This window comes from Falco peregrinus, chromosome 2 (assembly GCF_023634155.1).
Source record: "Falco peregrinus isolate bFalPer1 chromosome 2, bFalPer1.pri, whole genome shotgun sequence".
NCBI classification, from domain to species: Eukaryota; Metazoa; Chordata; class Aves; order Falconiformes; family Falconidae; genus Falco; species Falco peregrinus.
This window is the reverse complement of record NC_073722.1, coordinates 20,894,801-20,919,724: the sequence shown is the minus strand read 5'-3', so window position 1 is coordinate 20,919,724 and position 24,924 is coordinate 20,894,801. Positions and strand designations below refer to the sequence as shown.

The 24,924-nt window shown below is 38.9% G+C and overlaps 1 protein-coding gene across 1 annotated transcript in view; it reads right to left on the bottom strand.

Annotated features, from left to right (window-relative positions):
• PRSS12 (serine protease 12) overlaps positions 1–24,526 on the bottom strand; it is a 45,467-nt gene extending 20,941 nt beyond the window's left edge. The window contains exons 1-8 of the mRNA XM_055797987.1: positions 24,091–24,526; positions 15,499–15,637; positions 13,195–13,373; positions 10,917–11,067; positions 6,387–6,565; positions 5,585–5,726; positions 4,406–4,602; positions 1,143–1,284 (exon numbers count right to left, since the gene is read on the bottom strand). Coding sequence (XP_055653962.1) covers positions 1,143–1,284; positions 4,406–4,602; positions 5,585–5,726; positions 6,387–6,565; positions 10,917–11,067; positions 13,195–13,373; positions 15,499–15,637; positions 24,091–24,382 — 1,421 coding nt within the window. The 5' untranslated portion in view covers positions 24,383–24,526. The remainder of the gene's footprint in view (positions 1–1,142; positions 1,285–4,405; positions 4,603–5,584; positions 5,727–6,386; positions 6,566–10,916; positions 11,068–13,194; positions 13,374–15,498; positions 15,638–24,090) is intronic.
• Between the last annotated feature and the right edge of the window lie 398 nt (positions 24,527–24,924).

The following is a 24,924-nucleotide window of genomic DNA, read 5'->3' as shown; positions in this document are numbered from 1 at the left end:
ACCTTGTGACAGTGGACACTGACCTGTTGCTGTATTTCATCACAAATTTTAACAGTTGTGTTAGAACCTATAAGGTTTTCAGAGTCATTGTTAAGGTTCACAAAAGATATATATTAACAATATGCAAAATTACACCTTTCAATGAAAACAGATCAATAGCTTTTTGAATCAATACAACCATTAACCCTGAAACTTTAGCCAAATTCTAGACAATTTCAGTAAACTGTGGTAAACCAAGTCTAGGTTCTGAATATTTGTATTTTCTTTGCTAATGTAATGAAAAAGTGATTTTAAATTCCCCAAGGTTTTTCTATGAATACTGCTACATCAAATCACTAAAGCACTACAATTTAAACTCCTTAAGTTCTTCTGTGTTGTGTAAAGATGACTCAACATAAAAATTGTTACATGAATGAAAATTGTCCCTAAGTATGGTGAAACGCAGAGCTCTCACACAAAATTAGAAACAAAACAGAGAATCTACGTAGATCACAGAATATGCAATCATCTGTGGTATTCGAGATGTTAATATTAGTTTCCCTCATTTTTTCCAAATCAGAACTTTCACTCTAGCCTTATAAGTGTTTAGAAATCTGAAAACAGAAGGTGAAAGAAGTAAATTAGGAACAGGAAGAGTGGCAAAGAACACAGAGCAGATACACTATATCAAACTATCTTCTCCGTTACATTAGTGCAACTAAGTGTAAAAAAAAAAAAAAGTAATTAAAAAAATGGTGTAAAATGTTTTTATCATACAGACATGTAGCACCATAAGTGACAAGTCAAATATAGTATTTAGTCAATAGCTTAGTATTTTGGAATATTTAACTTCTAAAAAACCATTTAATAACTAGCATTAACTTGCATTTCAGTTGTCAGTCAGACTGTGATATGCCTTTGAATATTAAAAAACCTTTCCCCAATTATGCCAGTTAATGAATACTGCTTTTGAAGATGTAGCCTTACTACTTCTTACATGAATAGTATAAATACACTTTTCTAAAAGAATGTCAAACAGACAAAACTTAAAAGGCATGTATAATGTTCTCAAACATATGTTGGTGATACTGGGTTGCAGAAACTTAACATTTTTAGAAACAGCAAACAGATAACTTAAGAAACAGCTTAATGAGTTTTCTTACTTGTAGCCAAGCTGTCGACAGACTACAGCTGCATCCTTATCAGACCATCCATCGTCACAAATTGTGCCCCACTGGCCATTGATAAAAATCTCTACACGTCCTTCCTTCTTATTCTCACCATCCATCAGCCTGATGGGAGGACCTGGGAATAAATTACAGCTGTCAACTCACAACACCAGAAGCAAGAACTAGTACTTTAAGTCATTTTCATCACATTCAGTATATAGGGTCAACTGATGTTTATGTTGAACAAGCCTAATACCAGCTGTTAAAGCAGTCATACTTTTCCTGGCTGGCAAAAGGAAGCAGTTTGTACAAATTACAAGACAAATATGAAAATACTACTGTATTTTGAACTTCAGAGTTCATCTAGTTCCTTGATTTCACGTAAATATGTGGCATAGCTCAGAGTTTGACTGCATTGGGCACAGAATAACTGTCCCCCCAACAGCAGAAAACACCCAAGATTTCTTTGATACGATAACCATACAAGCCGGCCACATATTTCTTGCACAAACTTTATGGGTGAATTTAACTATATCAGATCATAAATCCGTTCTCAAACTGGTTGCTACCACTCCTCTTAACCACTGCCTCAGCAAAAAAAGTCCAATATTGCGTTGAACTTCAGTTCCTACTTAAGGTTATGCATGCTGTTCTGTAGTGTATTTTGCATGGTAGCATGGCATTCAACAGCATGTTATTCTGACTAATGTGTGATTATTTTTCTAGCAATTTAAGTTCATTGCTTATTCAGATATGTTCATAATACAAAATCTCACATGGGTTAGTCAGACTTAATTAATCATGGTTCGTTCAGTGCTTGGCCTGTAGTTAAATTTTGAATCATTAGGCAAAGTATATATTTGATTCTCACTTGTGTTCATGCAGGCAATGCAAGTAGCCTTAAAACAGTTATTAATTCCTCTGAAGCGTCTTTATAATGTTTAAGTGAGAATCACCTTCTACATCTTTCAGTATGTCATATTTCATACTCCTTAATACAGTAATGGGAGTTTCTTTTTAGAGTAATTGAAAAGACTGTTCCTCATGCTTCTAGCATGTTCCTCATTTTTTCTAAATCTGTAAGGATGAGAAATTACTTAATCATGCTTTTAAATAAAGCAGTATTTTGAGACATTTGCATTTGATATTTAATTAAGGTTAATTTAGGTTATGAATAACTTTTGTATACCAAACCTTACTCTGGATCAGAGCTAGTTAAATCTGGCCTAATTTATTAATTAAGAGAGGAAAGATTTGAAAACAAAATTAAAGTCTGTTAGATTTAGATGTCATTTAAAGGATATTGTTTATACTGGAGTTTATACTTTCTGGACAGTTACATGAATTGACTTCAACTTTCTGTTTAGCTACATTGTTGTGATCTTTAAACAAATGTAGTTGTTGTATTATATTCTATCTAATTTTTAGTGTTGCTTCATGTCTGTATTTCCTCAAGTTATATAATTTACTGATTTCTCGTATTTTTCCATTGAATTCATCTTTACAGGGAGAAAAATGGCTTTTTCAAATGCTGGGAAGTAAATGGTAACAATAGAGTCTTTGTCCACTTTCCAATCAGAAATATTGTAGGAAATGTAAGATACACTGTCTTCATTTTCTTGTTGAAATGATGTGTTACTCTGGAAGAGTATGGTTTAGGCAAAAATTATAGTTATATTACCCAACTAGAGGCATGGGATATTAATGATACAGTACAGCTATTTCATTGTTATCTTGTCATCTTGTGTTTTAGAATATATATACATATATTTATGAGCACAAAATTAATACAACATTTTGGTAATGGGGGCATGTGAAAATGTTACCATATGGATGCATTTAACGGAACCAGACCTCCTTCAGCTAAGACTATATTTTATAGGAATTTGAGCAAAGCAGCACAGATGGTTTGCATCTGTCAAGACAGCAGTCATGATTTGAATTCCTGTTATTTTTGGTCTGAGAATTTTTTTTCTCCCAAATATGATTTGACATCATCTACACATAATAAAACTGTACTGCAACATAAAACATCCATTGGATTGTGAGAGGTCAGAAGTCTGTAAAGACTATGAAGACAGAGAGAGTAGAAAAGTACATGCAGAAGTGCTGACTGTTGTAACAGGTAGCAATGTCGTGCAGTAAATCCATGCCTTAGTTTGCAGGATAGACCTTCAGTCTCTGTTTTCCAGAGAACATCAGGCACCCAGGCGTACAAATCTATTACATTTCAGTAGAAGCTGTGAATCCTAACTCCAGTAGTTATAAATCTAATTTCAAAATTGACTAAAATATACTTGGGTGAACTAAAGAATATCAGCAACAATTTTGTAAAAGGCTACTTAGTGACAAGCTACAAATTTTGTATGTAACAGATTTTTTTAAATTAAACTGTTTTTCAGATATGCTGAACAACCCGTGTTACCCTGTATTTTTTACTGTACGTATCTGAGAGGCAGAATTCTTGTTTAATTATCCACATGTGGATTTAGGAACCTTTAGCATTCATTTGTATGTATTTTGTTCTACAATGCCACTATGTAAGTAGTATTTTTCTCTCATTTGTTTTCTTATCTTTTTTTTGGTTTTTGGTTTTGGGTGTTTCTTTTCATTCAAGCGTGTAGGCTTTTTGGCATTGGAGCTGTCTGTTTGATCTATGTTTGTAGTATCATCCTGTCCCGGTAAGCAAGTGGGGCCTGTTCACCCAGGCACAATACAAATGATAGGCAATAGTAATACAGAAATAATTTCATGCTTCTCACCCTTCCTTCTTGCTATCTCTGAACTTTTATTTTTCTGTAGTTCTTTTTTTTGATTATCTGCATGTAAGGCCATAGGAGGATATACTATTGATATATATTCCTCAGTGCTCGGGTACATCTCCAGCTTTTGATAGCATGAGACAGTTACTTAGAACATGGAGAGTGCTGAGTGAAATGAGGTACGCCATTAGGAAGTGCTGAATAGATCTAAAATCTGGTGAAGACTGAGAGAACAGGATCTCTGGAATCTGACTTTGTTACCTTACAAATTTATGTTGATCTTTAATGTTCTGGCTATTTACGTTCCTTTAAAAAAAGCTTGATTGCTTCCTATGATCTTCAGGAGAAAAGTGAGCTTTTTTCCCCTTCCTGTACCTTCTTTGCACACATCTGCCAAATACTAAGTTTTTTAGCATCCTTAAGTATACTGTACTTTGCTCAGATCTGCACTCACTGCAATACTCATACTGTGACTTTACCAAAGAGATGCCTTACCAAGGGAGAGTTTATGGCTGTCGTTATCTGGATGGCAGACGAGTCTGACATCCTCCTGATGGTTGCAGTCATGCTTTCCCCACTCTCTCCTTGAGCACTGCAGAAGGTTTGTCTCCTTCCCTGAGCAGCTGACATCATCCAACCAGATGGGCCCAGAGCTTCCTCCCAGGTAGCTCTCAGGTGCACTTTTCCCGTACCTGCAAGACACATATGTGTACATAATGGTTTGGGCCACAGTGATCAAAGGGCATTTTGTGATACTTAAGCACTAGAAAGGAAATAAATTATTTCTGAAGAAATAAAGGTTTCTCATGTAGTAACAGTAAACAAGTGTTGAAACCATGACAGAGCAAGTAGTTAGCTTAAAATTCAATGACAGCATGATATGCTGCTGCTTCGGTCATTTTTTTTAAAGGAATTACCGTTAACATTAATACAAACTTTAGAATGTAATACCTCTGATTAAGGCCTCCCTTCAATCAAGCATATGGCACTCTCACTGAGACTTAAAGCATACTCTTAGAATTATATATACATTTAAATGTCATAGTCTGGGGGGAAATGAGACAAAATTATTTTTTGAATGTGAGCTGTTATAATCTGAAGCCAAGACAACAATCACCTAGTGATGAGAGTGTATCTTTGTAGCCACAGTCAGTAGGAAAAGTAGTGAAGAGTGAATGCATGAAACTAATGGGACTTTCTTCTAAAATACGCTTTTCAATACATAACAGTGTTCCAGGGCCAGACTGTGGGTTTCTCTCAGCTAGATCCAGAAGGAATTAAACCTTGAAAAGGTCTGTGATTTTTAATAACTGTTCAACAAGCAAAGATTTTGAAGACTCAAACTTTTATAGGCGAAACAGAATACAACAAATCAATTTTTCTCTTAGTGTATGCATTGATCTCAGTTAGCTAAAAAGCTGATCGGAAGGAACTTGGTGAATAAAGGCTGCTGAATCACAACCGCAGTTGAAGCTTTTTATTCTGTGTAAACTGAGGCTATAAATATCTCTTCAAGACTGAAGGAAGCAGGTTTTAATGGGCTTTAACTCAGTAGTTTCTATGAAGCACTCAGCTAATATTAAAAAAACAGGCTCTTGAATAATATAGGATTCATGTAAATGATTTTCATCATTGTCAAGTCAGAGAGTCATATATAATACCAGGTCATCTTACTTAAATCCCAGCTGGCGGCAAACCACCTGTGTATTCAGCTCTGTCCACCCATCATCGCAGATTGTGCCCCACTGCCCAGTGTAATAGACCTCCAGGCGTCCCTCGTGGCTGCCTTTCCCACTTGTTAGCCTTAATGCACCATCTGTGTCATTAACAAGGAAGAAAAACAAAACCAAGAATCAGTTTTTCTTATTTCAGGTCCAATTAATGTTCTAAAGCAAAATTAATAACATTGCATTTACCACATCTGATCAGACCATTAGACTACTAAAAATCTAGTGTGGATCACTAGTTGTCATTTCATGAGAAGATGAAAGAAATGCTGTGACGCACCCCGTCACCTGTGCAGTGCTGCATAATGCAATTGCTTAATTGCAGAAGGAACAGCACAAGATACTGATCCCCCAAGCTTTACATGCCAAGTCCACAGGAGTGGGCTCTGATGATATGATTTCACTGTATATATACCTTATCTTTTTCTTTGTATAATCTCTCATTTCGCACTGCTTTTATGGTGAAATGCTTAGTGCCATCGATAGATGTGACACACAGTTAAGGTATGCCCCCCATAGTAAACAGCAGTTAGCATGTTACTGAGGAACCAAGGCTCTGTGTTGAATAATGAGATTTTCTGTACCTGTAAAATTTCCATAGCCAACAGCTGGTTCATTTTGATACTGCCAGAGAACACTTTATTACAGTGGGGGTTTTGTGCATCTGCACATTTTAAAAATTCTCTTTATAGAGCTGTGACCTCTGCATTTGTTAAGTTTTCGTGTGTAATTATTGGTAATTTAATTACCTGTGAGAGGTGTGCAGGACACGCCAGCATCTTCTTTGTGGCCGCAGTTGTGTTCTCGCCAGGAGCTTTTTGGACACTGTTCTATCGACAGTTCGTTTCCTGTGCACTGTACTTCATCCAGCAGCACGGGGCCTGAACCTTCTCCAAAGTAAGCCTGGCTCCACGCCTTGGCAACACCCCTGTGGAAATGTAACAAACACCCTGTCAAGAACAAGCAAGCTGAGAGCCTCTGGAATCAGTGGGAAGAGCTAAAATGTTGCATATCCACCTTCTAGGATAGCAGATGGGACTGCCTAAACAGCCTAGCGGACAGTGTAGGCTGCGTTATGTCATGTAGCGTGATGTGGTTCTACAGGCAACTCCAGTCTCAGCTGAGCCTATGGAGTGACTTAAACATGCATTTCCACAGTTTGAACATATTTAGAACATTACATTCTATTATTCCGTATTTATGAGATTTTCCTTTTCTGCCCCTTTTGATTTCTAAGCATAATTTTCCTAGCCAAAATTATAGATGTACAGCTTGGGTATGACAATTCTAATTTTAATTTTCATTTAATGTTTATATGTAGTAAAAAATAATTCAATACATATTTCTACAGTGGCTTTCATCTGTTTTCCTCAAAGCACATTAATCAAATCTCAGATACCCAGATGAGGCAGATAAAAGTCATTGTTCCCCATTTAGTCATGTAAAAACCCTGGCAAAGAGATCTTAAGTGACTTGACAACGTCATACCACCTATCAGTGGTAGAACTAAGAAGAGAAAGCAGACCAATAACTGGCCTTGTGTGTTATAGTCTTTATGTCAGCATGGAGGATTTTGAGCACAAAAACCTATGAAAACTGAAAACACTCCATTGTTTCAGCACTTCAGAAATTCTGCAGTGTTTAACACTCAATCTATCAGGATTTTTCCAATTCTATTTAAGACACAATTTCTTATATATGTAAATGTTTTTCATGGTTTGGTTTCTTTCCACTCAATTATTTCTCTGTTCGTATATCCAGTCATTTTTTTCTAGGAGTGTTCTCAATATCTGTCTTCTTTTTCAACTCGTAAGATTGAAATTACTAGCTAAATTTTTCACTATAATGAATTACTTATCTAAAGGATTAGTTTAAATTAAATAACATGCAGTTTGGGTGCAGGGCTCTAAACTAATTTTTCATTTGCTTTAAAGAGAGTTTTCCGCTACCAGCCATATGCTGTCATGTAACACCTAACAGGAATGGTATGTTCAGCTTACACTGAAAACATGACAGGTCTTGACTATTTTGTTTCGAGATGTAGTCATTCACACTCTTAACAGGTTTTTGTGACTGCGTGTCAAAATAGTACATTGCTGTGATTATTATTTTTTTTTAATGTAAGTTGCAGTAGCTCATGTTTTTAAGGCACAGACTCATTAATCCATGTATGGAATTAGCTAGATTTGGATTTCATTTCTAGTGCTTTGTATAACTATGTAACAATCTCTGTTCTCCCTTTTTTTTTTTAAAGGAAAACAATATTAAAGTTACAATTAGAAATCATACAAATTCTTGATAAACATTAAAGGGGTACGGGAAAAATAACAGTTAGAGACAAAAATTAAATTAAGATCCGGAAATAGTTCTATAAAAAGGAAGGATGTGGAAATTTGTGGTAGACACTGTGTAGATGGTAGTGTTCAGTAAATAAAATCGCACACAAGAAAGGTAAATTAATCTGGTTTGCATTTTCATTTTGTTTTAAATCGGTTTGGTTTTAATATTTTCAAGCTAATGTGCTTCATTAATCTTGAAAATGCACTGTTAATTTTCAGACTGTTTCACTGATGACCAGATGGCTTCTTCAGGTGGTGGAGAACATGGAAAATATCAAAAAGCAGGTCTGTCTTACTCAGCAGGGAGAAAAGTTAACCATCTGTAATTGCTTCAAAGAAGCAGGTAAGCAAACCAACAGTACCCTCACTCAGCAAGCAACATTTTAGCTAAACACGTAACTTCAGTCTGAAGTTAGTACTTTATTTTTGAGAGAAATTTTTATTTAGACATTACCTTTTCTTCAAAATTACCTTCCTAATTCCAAATACCATATTAACATATATCTTGTTCTCATATTTTTCCTTTAGTAATGCCAAGAAGAATTTTAATAGATTGGTAATGATATTTTTCCCTGAAATTTGCAAACATTTCCTGATTGCCTTTACTATTCTTTCATTTAGTTTGTTAAGTAACCATGGATTTTTCTATGTAGCGTTAGTTTACTGAAAACCTGTATTTTGCAGTACTGGTAATGGGGAAAAGTCCCAAGTACTCCACCTCTTACATTTCATAAAGAGCTGCTTTTCGAACTGGTTGAAATTGTGAATGACTATATAGTAAACTAAGAAAATATAATCCATAGGATACACTAAGGGTAATACTTATTTCAAATCTAGATGTCCCATTTATATTTAAGCATCTTAAAAAAAAAACCACCTTGGTTTTCCTGTGTATTTTTCTGGTGTACCAAGATAGGCTTAGTGAGTTCTCAAGCACTTCAGGCTATTTTTGTAGAATTTAATAAATATGGACTGAAGACCCTACTTTCAGGAAACCTATTTTTATCAATATTACCCTAAATATATTATAGGCTTATTACAGAAAGCCTGGTGTATTGGTAATTTTAAGGATGACTGTATTTTGGAACATTTATAAGTATAAGATAAATAATTTTATTTAGTAGTATTTCCATATGTACAAAATTTGCACAAAACCAAAATTCTTGTACATAGCTTCCATTTCTTGTATTTTTTTTAATTCTGATGCTGGTGCACATACATAGAAAATGTTAGAAAAAATATCCTTATTCATTAAGAAGCTGGCTGAAGTCAAAGAGAAAATGCTTGACCACTCTGAATGTTGAAAGCAAATTATACTATAATCTAGTAAGATTCTCTGGAGTTCCAATAAAGCTGAGATAACACATCCCATTACTAACACAAGGGCAATTTGTATCAAGCAAAAAGTATTTATGAAACCAAATAATAAAATAAATTATCATTATTTGTCACCTATTAATGGTAGATTCATACTCTGAAATTTTATAGGCATGCTTCAGAAACGTTGAAAGGATGTAGGAAGCTACTTACTGAGATACTTTACTTTTACAATTTATGGCATGTTTTCAAGTGGATTAACAGTATGCAAATTTAGATTATTTTTATTACTTCATAACTGGTCTGCTGCCACCGTAAGAAAAATTTCACTTTGCAGTAATGAGCACGTTTGTCAAGACATCTTGATGACTTGAGAAATTCTGTAAACGTCTAGACATATTTCAAAAAGGCTTAGCACCATCTTAATACAATTCATTTACTCCAAAAAACAAGTCAAATTAGAAGCATCTCAGAACTTCAGTTTTTGAACATTAAATATAAGTAATAAAATGCTTCAGTAAAATCCGTAAGGAGGAAGGTTAAGAGCATGATATGTGTCATTAGTATACAGAAATAAATGTAAAGCATAGCTTACTAACTCCCCAAACTTATTAATAGTGGCCCCATTCAAAAGCGGAATGGGGGCCACCATTAAAGCCACAAAGCTTGCTACCTGCAATGCCACTTCTTCTAATTCATCATAATCCCAGCAGGGTTGAACAGGCGAGTTCTGTTCCACTCTCCTCTGCACTTGCCTGCTTAGTTCCCATCCAGCCTGTCTCAGATGTATCCCTTCTTGGGATACATCTTAGAATCTTCTTCTGCATCTTGCACCTAGTTCTTTCTCCTTCAACTTATCTGTCTTTTTATCCCAATTGACCCCATCTCCTTCCTCTCTGATCTTGGAGTTCTCCTCTTTGCGTCCCACTTCTGCAGCATCTTTCCTGAAATACTAAATACTTATCTTCTGTATGGTATCAAAATCACCCCTGGCTGCTCAGGAGAGCAAGAAAATCCTGTTCTGCAGCTCGTGACTGTATTACAGACCATGCCTAGTTCAGACACAATCACTGACAAGCTTATCTGTCAAAACTTCAAACAGATCTCTGCTCAGTATATGCAGACTGATAAACTTCAGAGATTTGTGACTTAAATAAATCTTGAGAGATTCTCACAGACATGCCAAAAAACATATCCTTTCTGACAAAGCAGTGCTCTTACTCCAAAGCAAGGAGGCCATTAGACTCCAGTAAAATGGATGTAAGGATTTTAACACTCAAAGCAACTTCCTTTTCTTTACCTACAGTTTTTGATTGGAACTTTACTGAAATCATAGTGTTTTCACTAAAAAGCCAGCATTTATTCTGAGACACATCCTCTGTCTGTCCTACAGCCAAAATTGCCCCTATCATATGACACTGAAAACTGGATCCTAGTAGTTAAAGTTCCGGGGATTTGAAAGTAATGGCACTGTACCTGAACCTTCTAGAAATAAACTTAATTACTGCTTCAAAGTATTAATGTTATTTTAAAGGAGCATCTTTTGACAACTCCAAGCTATATATCTATCTATCTAACTCTCCTGCTTTGCTGGTGGAGTAGAAAGTATGTAGGAGAACAAACCCAAGGCCAAGCTGCCGACAGACAACTTCAGCATCTGCATCGTCCCACTGATCATCGCAGACAGTGCCCCACTGGCCAGCATGGTAGACTTCTACTCTTCCTTCGTGAGCGTTGGTCCCACCAGCCAGACGGATTGGAGTAAAGACAGGGGCTGTGATCAAACACAGAATATAGGAAAAGGTCACTTCTTTCCCAGAATATTACCCTCATACTAAAGAAAAAAGGTGGGATAATGCTTCCTCTGACAGCAAGAGCCACACTTTATTTTTTCTACTTAGATGGAAAACATTAAATTAAACTTGTTAGAAATTAGTTTTCCTAAGCTCCACTCTCAGTAGCTGAAGAATACTATGCAGAGAAGTAATCCTACTGATCTTGAGTTTCTTAAGTGTTAGAGCATTCACAGATACTTAGGGCAGTAAGGCCAAATCCTACAATGTCAGTAGAGCTGCTTTTCTACAAGTAAAATTGGCTCTGTATAGGCTTGGTCCCAGAGGGTAAAATGTGAAGTAAAAGGCAAAAATTCTTTCATTGCCACAGAAGGAGAAATTCATCCTCCTGTTTTCTCATTCCTTTGGTAATTCCAGTCAGAGCAGTGAAATGTCATTGACTGTGGAGTCTCACTTAAACTGTGCAAGTATTGCTCCCTTCCTGCTTCTGAGATACAGTTTGCTTTTTAGTCTGTTCAAATCATTTACCCTTTTCTGGTCCAGCAAGAAATTGTCTTGAAAGCGTCACTTCTGCATAAAGCGATAATAATGGAAACAGCTTAAAACCATATAAAAAAATTGCTCTAGTATTTAAAAAGGTAATTTTAAAGTTTCACCATATCTAACATCTGAATTATTTAAAAAGTGATTAATTTTTGCGTAGGCCTTCCAACAAATTAATGCTACTATTTCATCTATCTATTGGTTTAACAAAAGAAAATTAAGAGTATTTCTCCAATTTCATCTTACTGTTTCACTGGTATGAAGCCTTTTTTTTGGTAATTACTTAAAAAGCTAGATGCAGTAGAACCTGCAAAACATGAAAGCTTCATCTAGTCTGCTGAAACTCAGGATCATTTTAATTCAGTTCAGATATCCTAAATTCTAAATTACAGGTAAACTTCCTTTCAGCATTATTGAAACAGACAACAGTCCTTTAACAAATTTATCTAAGCCAAACAGAGTTTTCTGGCTAAAATGTCCATAAACAGAAGGAAAACCTTATGATCTAAAAGTAAAAATTTGCAAATTTATAGTTTTCAGTTTCTTTAGACAAAACTATTTCTCTTGCTTTGGTCCTTCAACTTGTCTCCTAGCTTAAAAAGATTCTCCCTTTCCTCTACGTTATAGTTTTCTAAACTAAGACCAAAATTATTTTGTAAAAGTAATTTATCAAAATATTCCTCATGAATAGTCGAGCTTTAGGATGCATCAGCTTTTGGATAGGAACATAAGTAGGAGAGGAAAAGCAGCACAGAACTGGCTGCAGCCGTATATATTTTGCTTACAACTGAAGAGATTGCCATTGCCTCAGCACTGCCAGCCTAGCCTTCCTCAAGGTCAGCAATGTCTTAAATCTGATGGCGTAATTGCCTGTTTAGTTGCTGGTTAGCACGTTGATTAAAAGAATCTGAAATATCTTAAAAATATGAATAATACTTTCTTTCCTAACAATATTGTTTTGACTTGTGTGAGTGATATGTGATGTAGCAATATTCAGCTAGGAAGACTTGGACCTGCTTTAAATGTACACAGAACAGGACAAAAACTTTACAGTTTCTTGTGTGATATCATCCCTGTTCACAGTAAGGAATGTCATCCCAACACTTTTGTACCAAAGGAGAAGGCATAGCCTGTTTCTGAAATTGCTGCTCCTCCCCATTGTTCAAGAAAAGCTAACAAATTAACATGTAGCATATGTACCTACCAAAGACAATGTCTGAGTAAAATAAATATGTAAAGGGGGGGGAGGAGATCTTTTTAAAAAAAAAGTAGGGGGAAACAATCCTGCTTTTATAGCCAGAGTCTTGCTGCTTCACCCTTTCTCACAGCCTACATCTCAAAGCTACAATTTGCTTGTTGAATATGGAAAGGTAACAAGTGGTTCAGCTAGTTGCTGCTTGCACAGCGTAGAGAGATTTGAAGCAGTTAATGATGCGATGATTCAATCTGTTTAATTTCCTGTTCCAAGAAATCTTAATACTTTCTCTAATTTAATAATGAGTAATTATTACTACTTCTATTTGAATAAGGTAAGGAGTTAACCAAACCATATGTGTTTTTTTTACCCAGGGAAGAGCTACATGTGACGGCAGCTGCCATTTTTTGAGGACATGTTCCATCCTGCCAGATGTCTTTTTCACATAACAGTATATTTTCTTCATCACCACGACAACGCACTTCACTCCAGTAAACAGGAATAAGGCCCAGTCCAGAAAATGGTATGTGCTTTGCTGTACCTTTTTCACTGTAAGAAGAATAATCAGGATAGGATGTTAGAGTGGGAGGAGGGGAAGTGGAACATTTTCTCATCTATAAATCTTGGAGTAGAGAAGAAAGGGCTTTCTTCAGCAGTGTAAATTCATCACATTTTCATACAGTTCAGCATTGTATTCTGTACAAAGAAAAGTAACAGATGTGACCCAGTTCTCACCATTATGTTGTGGGATGTTTTAGTACAACGGCCTGGGTTGCTGCTGGGCCAGCTACTTTCCTATTCTCCCAGTTCTTAACTACAAAAATCAACACAAAGCCTACAGTCCATAGGTGAATCTATAGTACTGTCCCACTGCAGTTACACTTTTAGGTGAGGTAATGCGAACATACCTTCCCTTATCCTCTCCTTTGCTCCATTAAAACATACCTGTGCTCTGCCCATACACATCATATAATATGGTTGTTACCATGGAACAGTGAAACCACCTCATACTCTGTTAGATCAGGCGCATGGCCATTATTCTCTACTCAGCCTTTCCCATCCATTCAGAACATTTATAAATAGCTTCCTTTCCTTCCCTGACTGAATCTACAGTGACAGTTATTGAGCCATCTTCTCTTCTGTATAATGCCCAACAAAATTAAATTCAAAACAAAGTCCAAATACTGTAAAATCAAAGGAGCAGATAGGTGGAGGCACCTGAAAAGCACCAGTAATACCTAGTGAGTTCACCTTGTGGTATACAGATCCAGACGTCTGCCACTCACGGTAACAGAAACTTTCAACTACTGTTTGCTTGGGGCTTTTTGGCCTGGATTCAGATTTAAGCCATTTCTGTTGGAAAGACCAAACCACTCATCCATACCACTGAACTACTTTTAGCAGTCTTGTTCAACTGAAATGCTTAGGGTACGGAAGGCAGAAAGAACTTATGTGAAAATGAGGAAAGGAGACATTGTACAGAGACAGCTGAAGCCATAAACAAAATCACAGCCTCCAGATGGCTGAACTTTTATCTCATCTAATCCTCATATTTTTATAAGTTGGCATGGTGTGTCCAGATTAGTACTGAACATTATAAAACAGCTTAGATTTAGTTCTGGCTAGCAGTCTTAAAAAGTGGAATAATCATTAGGAATGTCACAGTGCAAGTATGCTATAAAAGCCCCTTACTGCTTGTAGCAAACAAAATCACTACTTTGGCATATGACTGAAGGAAATATTAGAAAGGCAATAAAACTAGCAATACTTTGTGGTTTACTGAGAAAGTGCAAACTGCATGAGGTGCTAAGGGGGGACAGTCAAGTAATTTGGTTGCTAGCTTGAACAGCATTGATTTTGTAGAAGCTAAAATGAAATTATATTACAGGGTCCTGTTGATTAAGTCCATTCTGACAGCATTGCAAAGTCATAGTCAATGAGGACAATGCAGGGACTTTCAACCTGTCCAGTATTACTATAACTCTGTAAAATGTTGCTGTGAGAATGTCTCAGTTTGGGTTATCAACGTGCAACTCTGAAAGTAAACCACACAGATTATCTAGCTAGATGAAGATGTGCACAACAAAAACACATTTTCCAAAAACCTGGGATGAGTCCCAGATGGTTTTTGCCAGGATAGAATGGATGATTCTAACCCCATGCTTCATAGAACCAGGTATTTTCTTATGATTAGGAGCCCATGTGGAGACTAATTCTGGCCACATCTATGTTTTTATAGAATCAGTAACCTCACTGGATCTGTTCTTAATTGACACTTCTGTAAGTGAGATCAGGATCAGACCTCATATTTCTGCCCTTATGAACATCTCCCAGATGTCTAATAAAGCAGTTCTTGTTTTGCCCTAAGCTTTTCTGAGCTGTTCACACTTTTCACTTTGAGAGCAAAGCATCTAGCCTGGTCTGCTCCTCTCCGGATCCCATACGCAGCTTTCAAATGAAACACTGATTCTCACAGCAACCTCTTTGAAGCACAACACAACTGAAGGAAGCGAAAGATTCTGGGAAGAACAGCTTCAGCATTCAACAACTTTCAAATAGAAAAAAACAATCATCAAACACAAAAAGCCCTCAGGATTTGCAAGACAGATTATCCTTTATATGGAAACATCATTAAAAATAAGTTGACTTGATTTTTACTTAGACTGAAACTTACCCAAGTGCAAGCTGTCGACATACAACTGTTGCATCATTATTGTCCCAATGGCTCCCACAGATTGTTCCCCAGATTCCATTCAAATAAACCTCCACTGTACCTTCAAACTCGTTCTTGCCACCCTGCAGTCTCACTGACCCTAGTTAAAAAAAATTAAAAAATTAAGCCTCTAAGACATTCCATTGCTCAATTAATCTATCCCACAGAAAAGACTCCAAACTCATTTTCCCTCTGCAGAGAGACTTCCTGTTCCATGTATTTTCCACATCCATCTTTGTGCTCTTTGGGTGAGCTGCTTCTCAGAAGCATTCTGGCACATCTTAACATTCTTATACAGTGACACACAAAAGGAGGTAACCATATTTTTTACATGAAGAAAACATTTAGCTTCTTATACTGAGATTACATCACATTTATAATCCTTCTGATGCTACAACTTAAAGAGCTAACAAAGAAAAAGTATGTATAGACTACACATAATTATTTAAATGTGGTTACCCAAATGAGCAAAAAGTGTGTATATGTATATATATATATATATGAGTTTCTATACTTTTATCTTCCACGTAATTCCATCCAATTTAAGGGAATCACAAAAGAACCACATAGATTGCATAGCTTTTGCTCTTACCCATGTAAATTCATGCATGTCATGGATGTCAGCAGTTTATTTTAGCCAAAGAATGCATTTGTTCATATTCATTCTCAGACAGGAAAACATTGGATGTAGTTCTGTTAATTCATGAGAGGTCTTTAACAAATTCTCAGACAAAACAACCTAAAAACATGAGGAATGGTCTAAAAGAACTGAAAAAAAATAAGTCTGCTTCTTGAGAGCGACAGAACACAGAAGTTCAAGAAAATTAACAGATTTTGCATTTTTTATTTCAGTAGTTTTACTTGAGATGCCAGATGCATCTGCTGTTGAAGGTGGCCAAGTGCCATAGGTAATGGTGGGGGAGAAGATGGTCATAGGTATAACCCTACAGAAGCAGAACAAAGAGTCGTAACAGAGCAGTAATTTAACGAGAAATTATACATTTCTGTTAAATTATCAGACATAGCCTAATTGTGTGCATTACTATTGCCTGAAATCTCTGTTAATCCATCCACCTCTCTTCTGTGATCTACTTAAAAATCAGAAGCTACAACATCATCCAGTTTGCAGGGGGGTTAGCAACGGGAGGAAACAGTCGATGTTTGTGCCTGCATTTCATTGTGTATGTGTTAATAGCAATAATAGGTAGATCCACTTTTTCTCCTCAGCTTTCACTCAGATTGTGTCCCAGTTTTAATTTATTTCTGTATATTTTATAAAACCACAAAGCCAAATGACTGCCAAATAACTGGAGGAATTAATTAACCTCAAACTTGGTTTTGTGTGTTCCTTTTTGCCTCCTATTTACTTTCTCAGCAGTAACTCACTGTTCAGTAAATTACAAACAAAATATATTCATCTCATGTTACAGAGTGAGCTATCATTCCAAGTAGAGGATTATTAATGAGTTAATTATAACAATACTGTAGACATGTTGCACATTGTTTATCTGTCTTTTGCTCTCTGCTTTTTTCTGTCACATACAGATAGAGTCTGGAATTCTGTTTATTTTTGCTCTTCACCAGACTTTTGTATAGACTATTATTTTCACTTGAAACTTCAACTGCAGTCATAGCAAAGTGATTCCTGGCATGCCAGAAAGCAATTTTGAAGATGTCATTTCCAAAAATAAGTTTATTTTTGTACATGATTGCTTACAGTCCTGCATGACACCTACTGAAACGAATACAGTGTTTCCTGAGTATACATTACACAATATTTCTATTCAAATACGTGAATAAGGGAGTATTTAAATAATAAAATTGTCTTCTAATGTCTCCTTGGCAAAATTTGGCTCACTCCACAGAATTCCCAATGGCAACAGTGTAAGAATTTATTCACGTACACAGAGCAAAAGATAGCACAAGAGATAACTTCTGCATCTCAGAAACTCTTTTCCCAACAGTTAAAATTAAAAATGAAAGAATTCTGAAATCCTTTGCATCTGTACTAGAAGCCTCAAGAAAGAAGTTTGAAAAGCACAGAGTTCTCACTGTGAACACATACCATTAAACCAACAAAACAGCCTTTCCCTTGCCACCCACTCCCCTAAAGAACCCCAGGTGACATCTGGTCCCTGGTGAAGTGGGAAGACACACTACTAGTATCAGCTGGTAAGGAAGGGAGAATGACTGGTGGGGACAGTGCCCTATTTTCATGTGCCTGTGGGAAAAGACATAGATGAAAACAATAAATTATGGATTTTTAAAAAATTATCTAACAAAATATTTTGGTTTGCTTTTTTCCTGTAGGCTTACAGCTGCATATAGGGACACCAATGTTTTATGAAGAGTAGTAGCATTCATAACAGACCTCTGTTCATCTCACAAGAAAATAATGATGAAGAGCTAGCTTCTATCATATAGAAGAGAAAACACACAACATAATTCTTAAAGGTAATTGTGCAAAGAATTTAAAATATTGGTTTTTACCTGATAAGTTAATCTAGAAAGAAATAAAGAGAAAGCCTATTTTTTACATGTAACTAATATTAAACTTTCTATTATGCCTGCTGTTTCGTAGAGTTAACCATGTATATGGCATAATAATTCCAACATGCTGGTTGCATTGACTGACTATATCTGCAGCTATGATTAACATAAACCATCTGTCAGTATTCTCAAGCAAAAGAATAAGTAAACCCATTTTTTTTAAAGAAAAGTCAGAACTGAAAGCCCTCTGAAAGGTTAATATGTCTAATGTATTTTTCTGAGTCCAGTCTAAGTGTTTCTAGCTCTTTATTTCAGCACTGTATCCAACAAGAGTAAAATGATACAGTATTTTTGGTTTCATATGCACTTTGAAGTATGTATCAACCTATATCATATGACAAGTCATAATTATGTAGCAAACAAATCAAAGAGCACATTAATGAGAAAATGATTTCTCTGTTTTTTACTCCAAATGTTGAAGTATTCAGAGCTCTGGTAGTTATTTTACTGGATCAAGAGATACATTAGTTACAGTAACATAGATACATCATTAAACATAACAGAACTTTAAAATACAGACTGTCATTTCAGTAGCTTATTTTTTCTTTTTAATAGATAAAACTCTTCATAATGAAACACATCTGTTTCATGTGTAAATTGATTATAGGGAATTGCAAGATGACCAACATTAGATGCCATCATGTATGTTTATGCTGTATTACCAAGTATCTATGTATTACTCATGATTCAGTCTTTGTTATTAAAAAGGTGTTAGTATCTTAATTGCAAGATAATCAGTGTTTGCATTGTTAAAATGACCAGGAAACACTTTTTCACTTCATAAGCAGAAAGAAAACTAATAATTAGCATGATTAAAAGGATACTGGCTAATATAGGTCTTCTACTGTTATATTTCAACACCTCAGGCCCTTACTGCACCTCAACAGGGGTGCCCAAGGCGCTCTTCTGTGCTCTCCCTAGGGCAAGAAGCTCTAGAGAAGACTATCTGAATTACTTCTTTGAAAGCAGGTCTGGCTTAAGTGTATGCATTGGAGGCTGTAGGCTTCTGGAGTCGTAGATATGGTAGCATCTCAATTTTTTAAGCTATGAACTTTTAGCTCTTTTAGTTGCTGAAGAAAACTGAACATGGGAGTAGGGCTAATGCAGTAATATCTACTCTGGCTTTACGCAACACTGAGAAACTCACACTCTCTCCCCTCTCCGCCAACTCAGTACAGTGTCAAGCCTCTGCTTAAAGTGCTTCTCAAAACTTGGCTGCCTCAACAGCAGAGAACACAAGTACAGGGATCCTGCCCATGGCTCTCAATGCCCCCTGCAGCACTGGTTAAGAAGAGAAAGGATGAGGAGAGGTGAACTCTGACCCCACGAGAATTAAACAAGGGCATAGGACCACAAAGCAGGACTACTATGCAGCTCTAGGACACATACTGTGGTCTTACAATGGACTTAATTCAGCCCTATATTGAAGAATACAAATCCGCTGTCTTGACAGAAACTCATTTATATACACTCAAAGAATATGTATGCATTTCTTACAATTATGTTCTAGCCAAGGTTACTGACGGTCAGTTCATGTTGTTTACATACAGTCTGGTAATCTTAGTTGCTCTGGTATCTGCCCAAGTCAGAGTCTTTCCCATCTGCTATCCCTGTTTAAAAGAGATTAAGTTATACTTGCAAATGCAAGGAAGTAAGGGTATCCAGTGGGTGCTGCTGAGACTTGCTCTGCAACACCTGCCATATAGGCTTAAGATGAGACACACAGGAAAAAAAGGGAGAGGAAAATGCCTCAGCCGACTTTTAATTAACTCCAAAAAGCTGAAGAGCTTCAAAGGAATTGTGCTGTTGTGCTTGGCCTCTTTTCCTATACCATTCTTACATCCTGAGATGCTGAGTAACTAAAACCCTGTTTTATTTTCTACATTTCACTGAGAACAAGTATTGTTACAGTGTGTGGCTGAATGGCAAATACAATGGGAATCACTTCCACTTCTGCTGCACGTGTAAGTGCTGCAGCAGTAGGGTTTATGGTGTTGCTAAAGGCGTGTCAGTAGCTGCTTCAGAAACACCTGTGTCCAAAGCTTTGTAATTTGGTTGTGAATGTAGATTTGGAAAAGAGAGATCAGAAGTAGAAGTTGCCTGTGCCTTTCACCCTGGTGCTGGGTGCTCTGAAGTTGCTGATTAAAAGCAAAGCAAAAGTAGTACTTTACATGTTGGAAATCTGTAAACACAAGTATTTTTATTTCTGCATTCATTTCCAAGGTGCTTCAATATGGGATAGCGCCACGGAAAGACCCTGCACTGACAATTTATCTCTGCAGCCTTGGAGTCAATTAGGTAAGTCCAAATTGCCATAACGTGTGAGGGTCTCCCACTGATATTTTTAGTATGTCCCATGTAACTGCATTATCACTCAGTATTTCAGAACACTAGTGGATGGTTCATAATACATACACAAGAGTGTGTCTCAGTTTCAGAATGAAATTAATTGATCAACTTGCATGAGGCCCTTATAAAAAGCTACCTGTAGTATAGGTCAAATCTAACACCGGTTCAAATAAATGGAAACTTTTCTTCCAGGATTAGATCTGGCTAAAATCAAAGAAATGAATCCTGTTGACTTCAGCAAAACTATGGGTGGTGCTCGCTGTGATCAATAAATGCTGTTGTCCATAACTTTGCTGAGGACTGCTCTTAGTCTAAAATGATAATTATTTTCCCCTGATACTTTAACCTTGAAAAAAGGGTGCATCCATCAAAACTTTTTAAGAACTATCTTGAGAAGTTTAACAGATAGAAGTGTAGCATACTCAAGGATCTTTATATGAGAAGTTTCATAAATATTGTATATATTGAGTGTGTAATGTGCTGAATTGGTTCCTCTGCAGCAGTGAGATTGACCATGTCAACGATCAATGGTTTAAGGCTCTGAAAAAATAAACAACTGAGATGTTAGGAATGTGACAGGCTCTAAAGGACTGCAGTTGTCTTATGAGGTACATAGCTGTAGAAACTGAGGGGTCTCACGCTGTGCAGATGTAGTAAGAATGGTTCCAGAAGAACTGCTTCTTACAAGGAAAATCTGGGCATTCATGTTTAATTTTTTCATCGTATTTTTTTGTTAACCCTATGCTATTAACAAAAAAAACCCAAACCCAAAAGACTTGCCGTCAACTGCCTGGACTGTAGTTAAGTAGGGAGAATAATCTAGTGTTTAGATTACGAGCCTGAGGCTTGATTCTTCTCTCTCAAGATTTTAGTGAAGCATTGTTCCATTGGAATTAGTGGAAGTACCCTGTGATAAAAGCAATTTAAATGGAAAGACTCCATAATCTGGCCATTCTGGAGACGTGTATTTATTTCCAGTTCTGCCACTGATGGGTAGTGTGAGCTCTGGCAAAGACACTTAGCCTCTCTTGTATTGTTTCCCTTTGGTAAAATACAGAAAAATAGTTAACCCACTTCACTAAAAGAGCTTTAAATTGGATATGTAACAACACAGCATGAGAATACTGCAACTACATGCCACAATAACTTTGTGTGGCAGCAGTTGCTTCTAGGTACTGAGGCAGGCCTCATTTTTGAAGCGTGAGTACATTACAGGTAAGTTATTACTAGCAATAACTAAAATACTACATTCTGCTGGACTTACACTGGCTCTGTATACAGAGTACTCGTACTCATTTGTTTTTCTCTATGATTTCCTTGGTTAATCATGATAATTTAGATATATTTGTGTTTGGCGTACTTGCTTTCAAGGCATGAATAAATAATAATACCCAAATGTCTCTCATTTTAGGAGGAGGGAAATGAAACACCAAAATCTAGTATTATAAACCTGATTTTAGACTGGTACTGCATAGTATAACTGCAAAGATGTGCCTTTTTTTTGGTTTAAATTCTTATCATTAACGTTTAAATATAAAGCAGTTTAATATATACACGTGCACAAAGTTTAGCCAATTAACACTGCAGGTAGGTCTTAATATTTAAACTGGAAAAGCCAGGAGATTTACAGTTAAGGCTCTGAACATGGTATTGTATATAGTTATTGCAGGTGCCTAACAATGGAATATGGGCTTCCTTAGCACATGTACTAAAGCAACAGATGCAGACAGATTCTCTCTGAACAATCTGTCCTTCTTTAGCTATAAACTGCATCATAACATTGCTTCACTTGCATTTCTTTGCTTCTTGTAAGAAAGGAACATACTTCAGGATGAATGTTACAGTAATGGTTATTTCTGGGCAAATGGCTAGATTTATTTCCATGTTGTACCTTAAGCCGTCTCACACTCTTAATTCTTTCACACCCCCTCCACGAAGGTGTTTGGACAGACGCTTGCCCTGTTGATGTCACTGGGAGTTTTCCACTGAGGCCAACAGAAGCAGATGACCTTTCAGTTAGAAAGTATTGGCTATTGTTCAGTAGCTATGTCCTCCTTAACAGGGGACAACCTGGATTTCCTTTTTCTGGGGGAAAAAAGCAGCCTCCTGAAAGACAGCGAAATCCAAACCATGCAGTATTTTTGGTGGGTTTTTTACTTAAACCACATCTGTGCTGAACATACAGGGGATTCTGGAATTTAGTTAGGGCAAGACTGGGTTCTCAGCAGTAAAATGCTGTGTTCTTTTTTTCTGTACCATATAGAGCAAATCTTTACAAAGTATTTTGGGAACCAGACTGAAGAATTCTGAAAAAAGCTATAGATGTGATGGGCTAAATCAAAGAAGCAACTGTGGGAACCTTTCTCAAACTGAGACCAGTTAAAGGGTGTCAAGTATTTTGGATTTATTTTTTATTTTCATCTGCGTCTAGTTATCTCTTTTCTCCCCTGTGGCATCAGCTGCCTGGTATTCTTTCCCAGGAAACATCTGTGATGCATAACATCATTCTATCTTCTTGAAGGAGTACAATGCTTGACTTGGAACACAGCTCTGGAAGCTGTATTTTTTTTAATGCATAAATGATCAATATGGACCTTGGTGCCACCACATGCTCTATACATATTTTATAGCAATATGTATAATAATCACATTCTTCAAGTTATCTTTTTTTTTACACACGTTCTAGGGCTACTGTTGGAAGAGAAAGGTAACAACCCTCTTCAGAGATCTGAAAGTAAATTTAAAAACACACCAACACAAAACCAACTTCCACAAGAACAAAATTAATAATAATGTTCAACTTCCTTGCTGACTGTGCGATACTACAAAATATGTAAAAAGAAGGGCACCAAAGAAGGGAATTTTTATTGTCCTTGCAAGAATTATGCTCGTTCATTTTTAGTATAGATGGAGATTGGCCATAATTCTTATTTAGGTGGGAGATAACACCAGAGCGATGCAGGAGAAAACGTGAAGTCACTCCAAACCAGGCTGTGCAGAAATATATTTAATGCTGATACTGATGAACTGTAAAGCTGATCAGCTGCGCCAGGGCTGAATGCTGAAATTGCTGTTCAGTCCTTGCGCGCTGAAAACTTCCAGTGAAGTCACTGGGAGTTTGGCTGGGAATGGGGGGAGGCACAGCTCCCCGGCTGGCTCCACAGCTGGCCTGCAGCACCCGCGCCGCCTCGCACACCCCCTGATCCCGCCGCGATGGGGGGGGGGGAGGAAGAACGAGGTATGTGAGAGCAGTTCGCGGTTAGAGCCAGGCATCCTTTGGCATTCCTCCTGCAGAGCAAGCGCTTCCCAGAGCGGCGCGCCCGGTTAGAAGGGGGATGCCAGCCTTGCCCGCAGCCTGCCCGAGCACTCGCGGCGCGGCTCCGTAACGCCGCTCCCCCGGTGTTACACAGCGTCGGAACCGGGCCGGGCGGGACCCAGGTCCTGCCAGTGCAGCTGCTGATGCCAAGCGCCACCCCTCTCCTCTCAGGAAAGGTGTTGCGGCCGCTGGGCAGCGGGTGGCCGTGCCCCGTCCCCTGTCGCCACCGCCCGGCTGGGGCTGCCGCCCCGCCGCGTCCCCCGTCCCCCTGCCCCGCCGCGTCCCGCCGCCCCGGGCTCGCCCCCTCCGCGGCCGCCCGGCGCTCCCGCCCCGCTCACCTCGTCCGCAGTCGGCGCGGCCCCGCTCCGCCCGGCCCCGGCCACCCCCGGGCCGCCCCCCGCCGCCGCCGGGCAGGGCGCAGGAGCTGCGGCGGCCCCGCCGCGGGAGGGCGGCCGGCGGCGGGCAGGGGCACTGGGCCGCGGCGAAGCCCCTGGCGGGGGGTGGCGGCGGGCCGGGGGCGGGGGGCTGCGGGTGGCGGGCAGCCGGGAGGCTGGCGGGGAGATGCCCCAGCCCGCGGGCTGCGGGGAGCGTCCCTAGCACCAGCGCCACCACGAAGCCGGCGAATGTCATGGTGCCAGTCCCGCCGGCTTGGGTCCATCTCCCCCTCGCACCGCGCCCGGGATGCGAGGGGGGGGAGGCGGGGCCGCGGCGTCCCGCTAATCCCCCCCGCCGCACACCCCGGCCGCCCTCCCCCCCGCTCCCCGGCCTGCGGGGGCCGGGCGCCCTACCTGCCGCAGCACCCCGAGCGCCCGGCCTCCGGCTCCGGCAGCGGCCGCCCCGGCGGGGCTCGGGGAGGGGAGGGGGCGCGCATCCCCCGCGCCGCCCGCCCTCGGGGGTTCCATCCCGGGCCCGTCGCAGCCCCGCGGGCTCCCCCCACCCCGCTTCCCTCTCGCACTCGGGGCTCCCCGACCGGCCACCTTCTCTGCCCCGGCCCCGCGGCGGGGGGTTCCGACCCCCACCCCCCCCACCCCCCCCCCCGAGAGCAGAAGGAGCCTGGGCAAAGCCTGGCCCAGGGCTGGCGCGCAGCCGCGGGGCGAGAGGGGCACAGCGGACCCGCACGGCGGCTGGGGGGGCAGAGGGACGGGGGGAGCGAGCCCCAGGCGCGTCTGCGG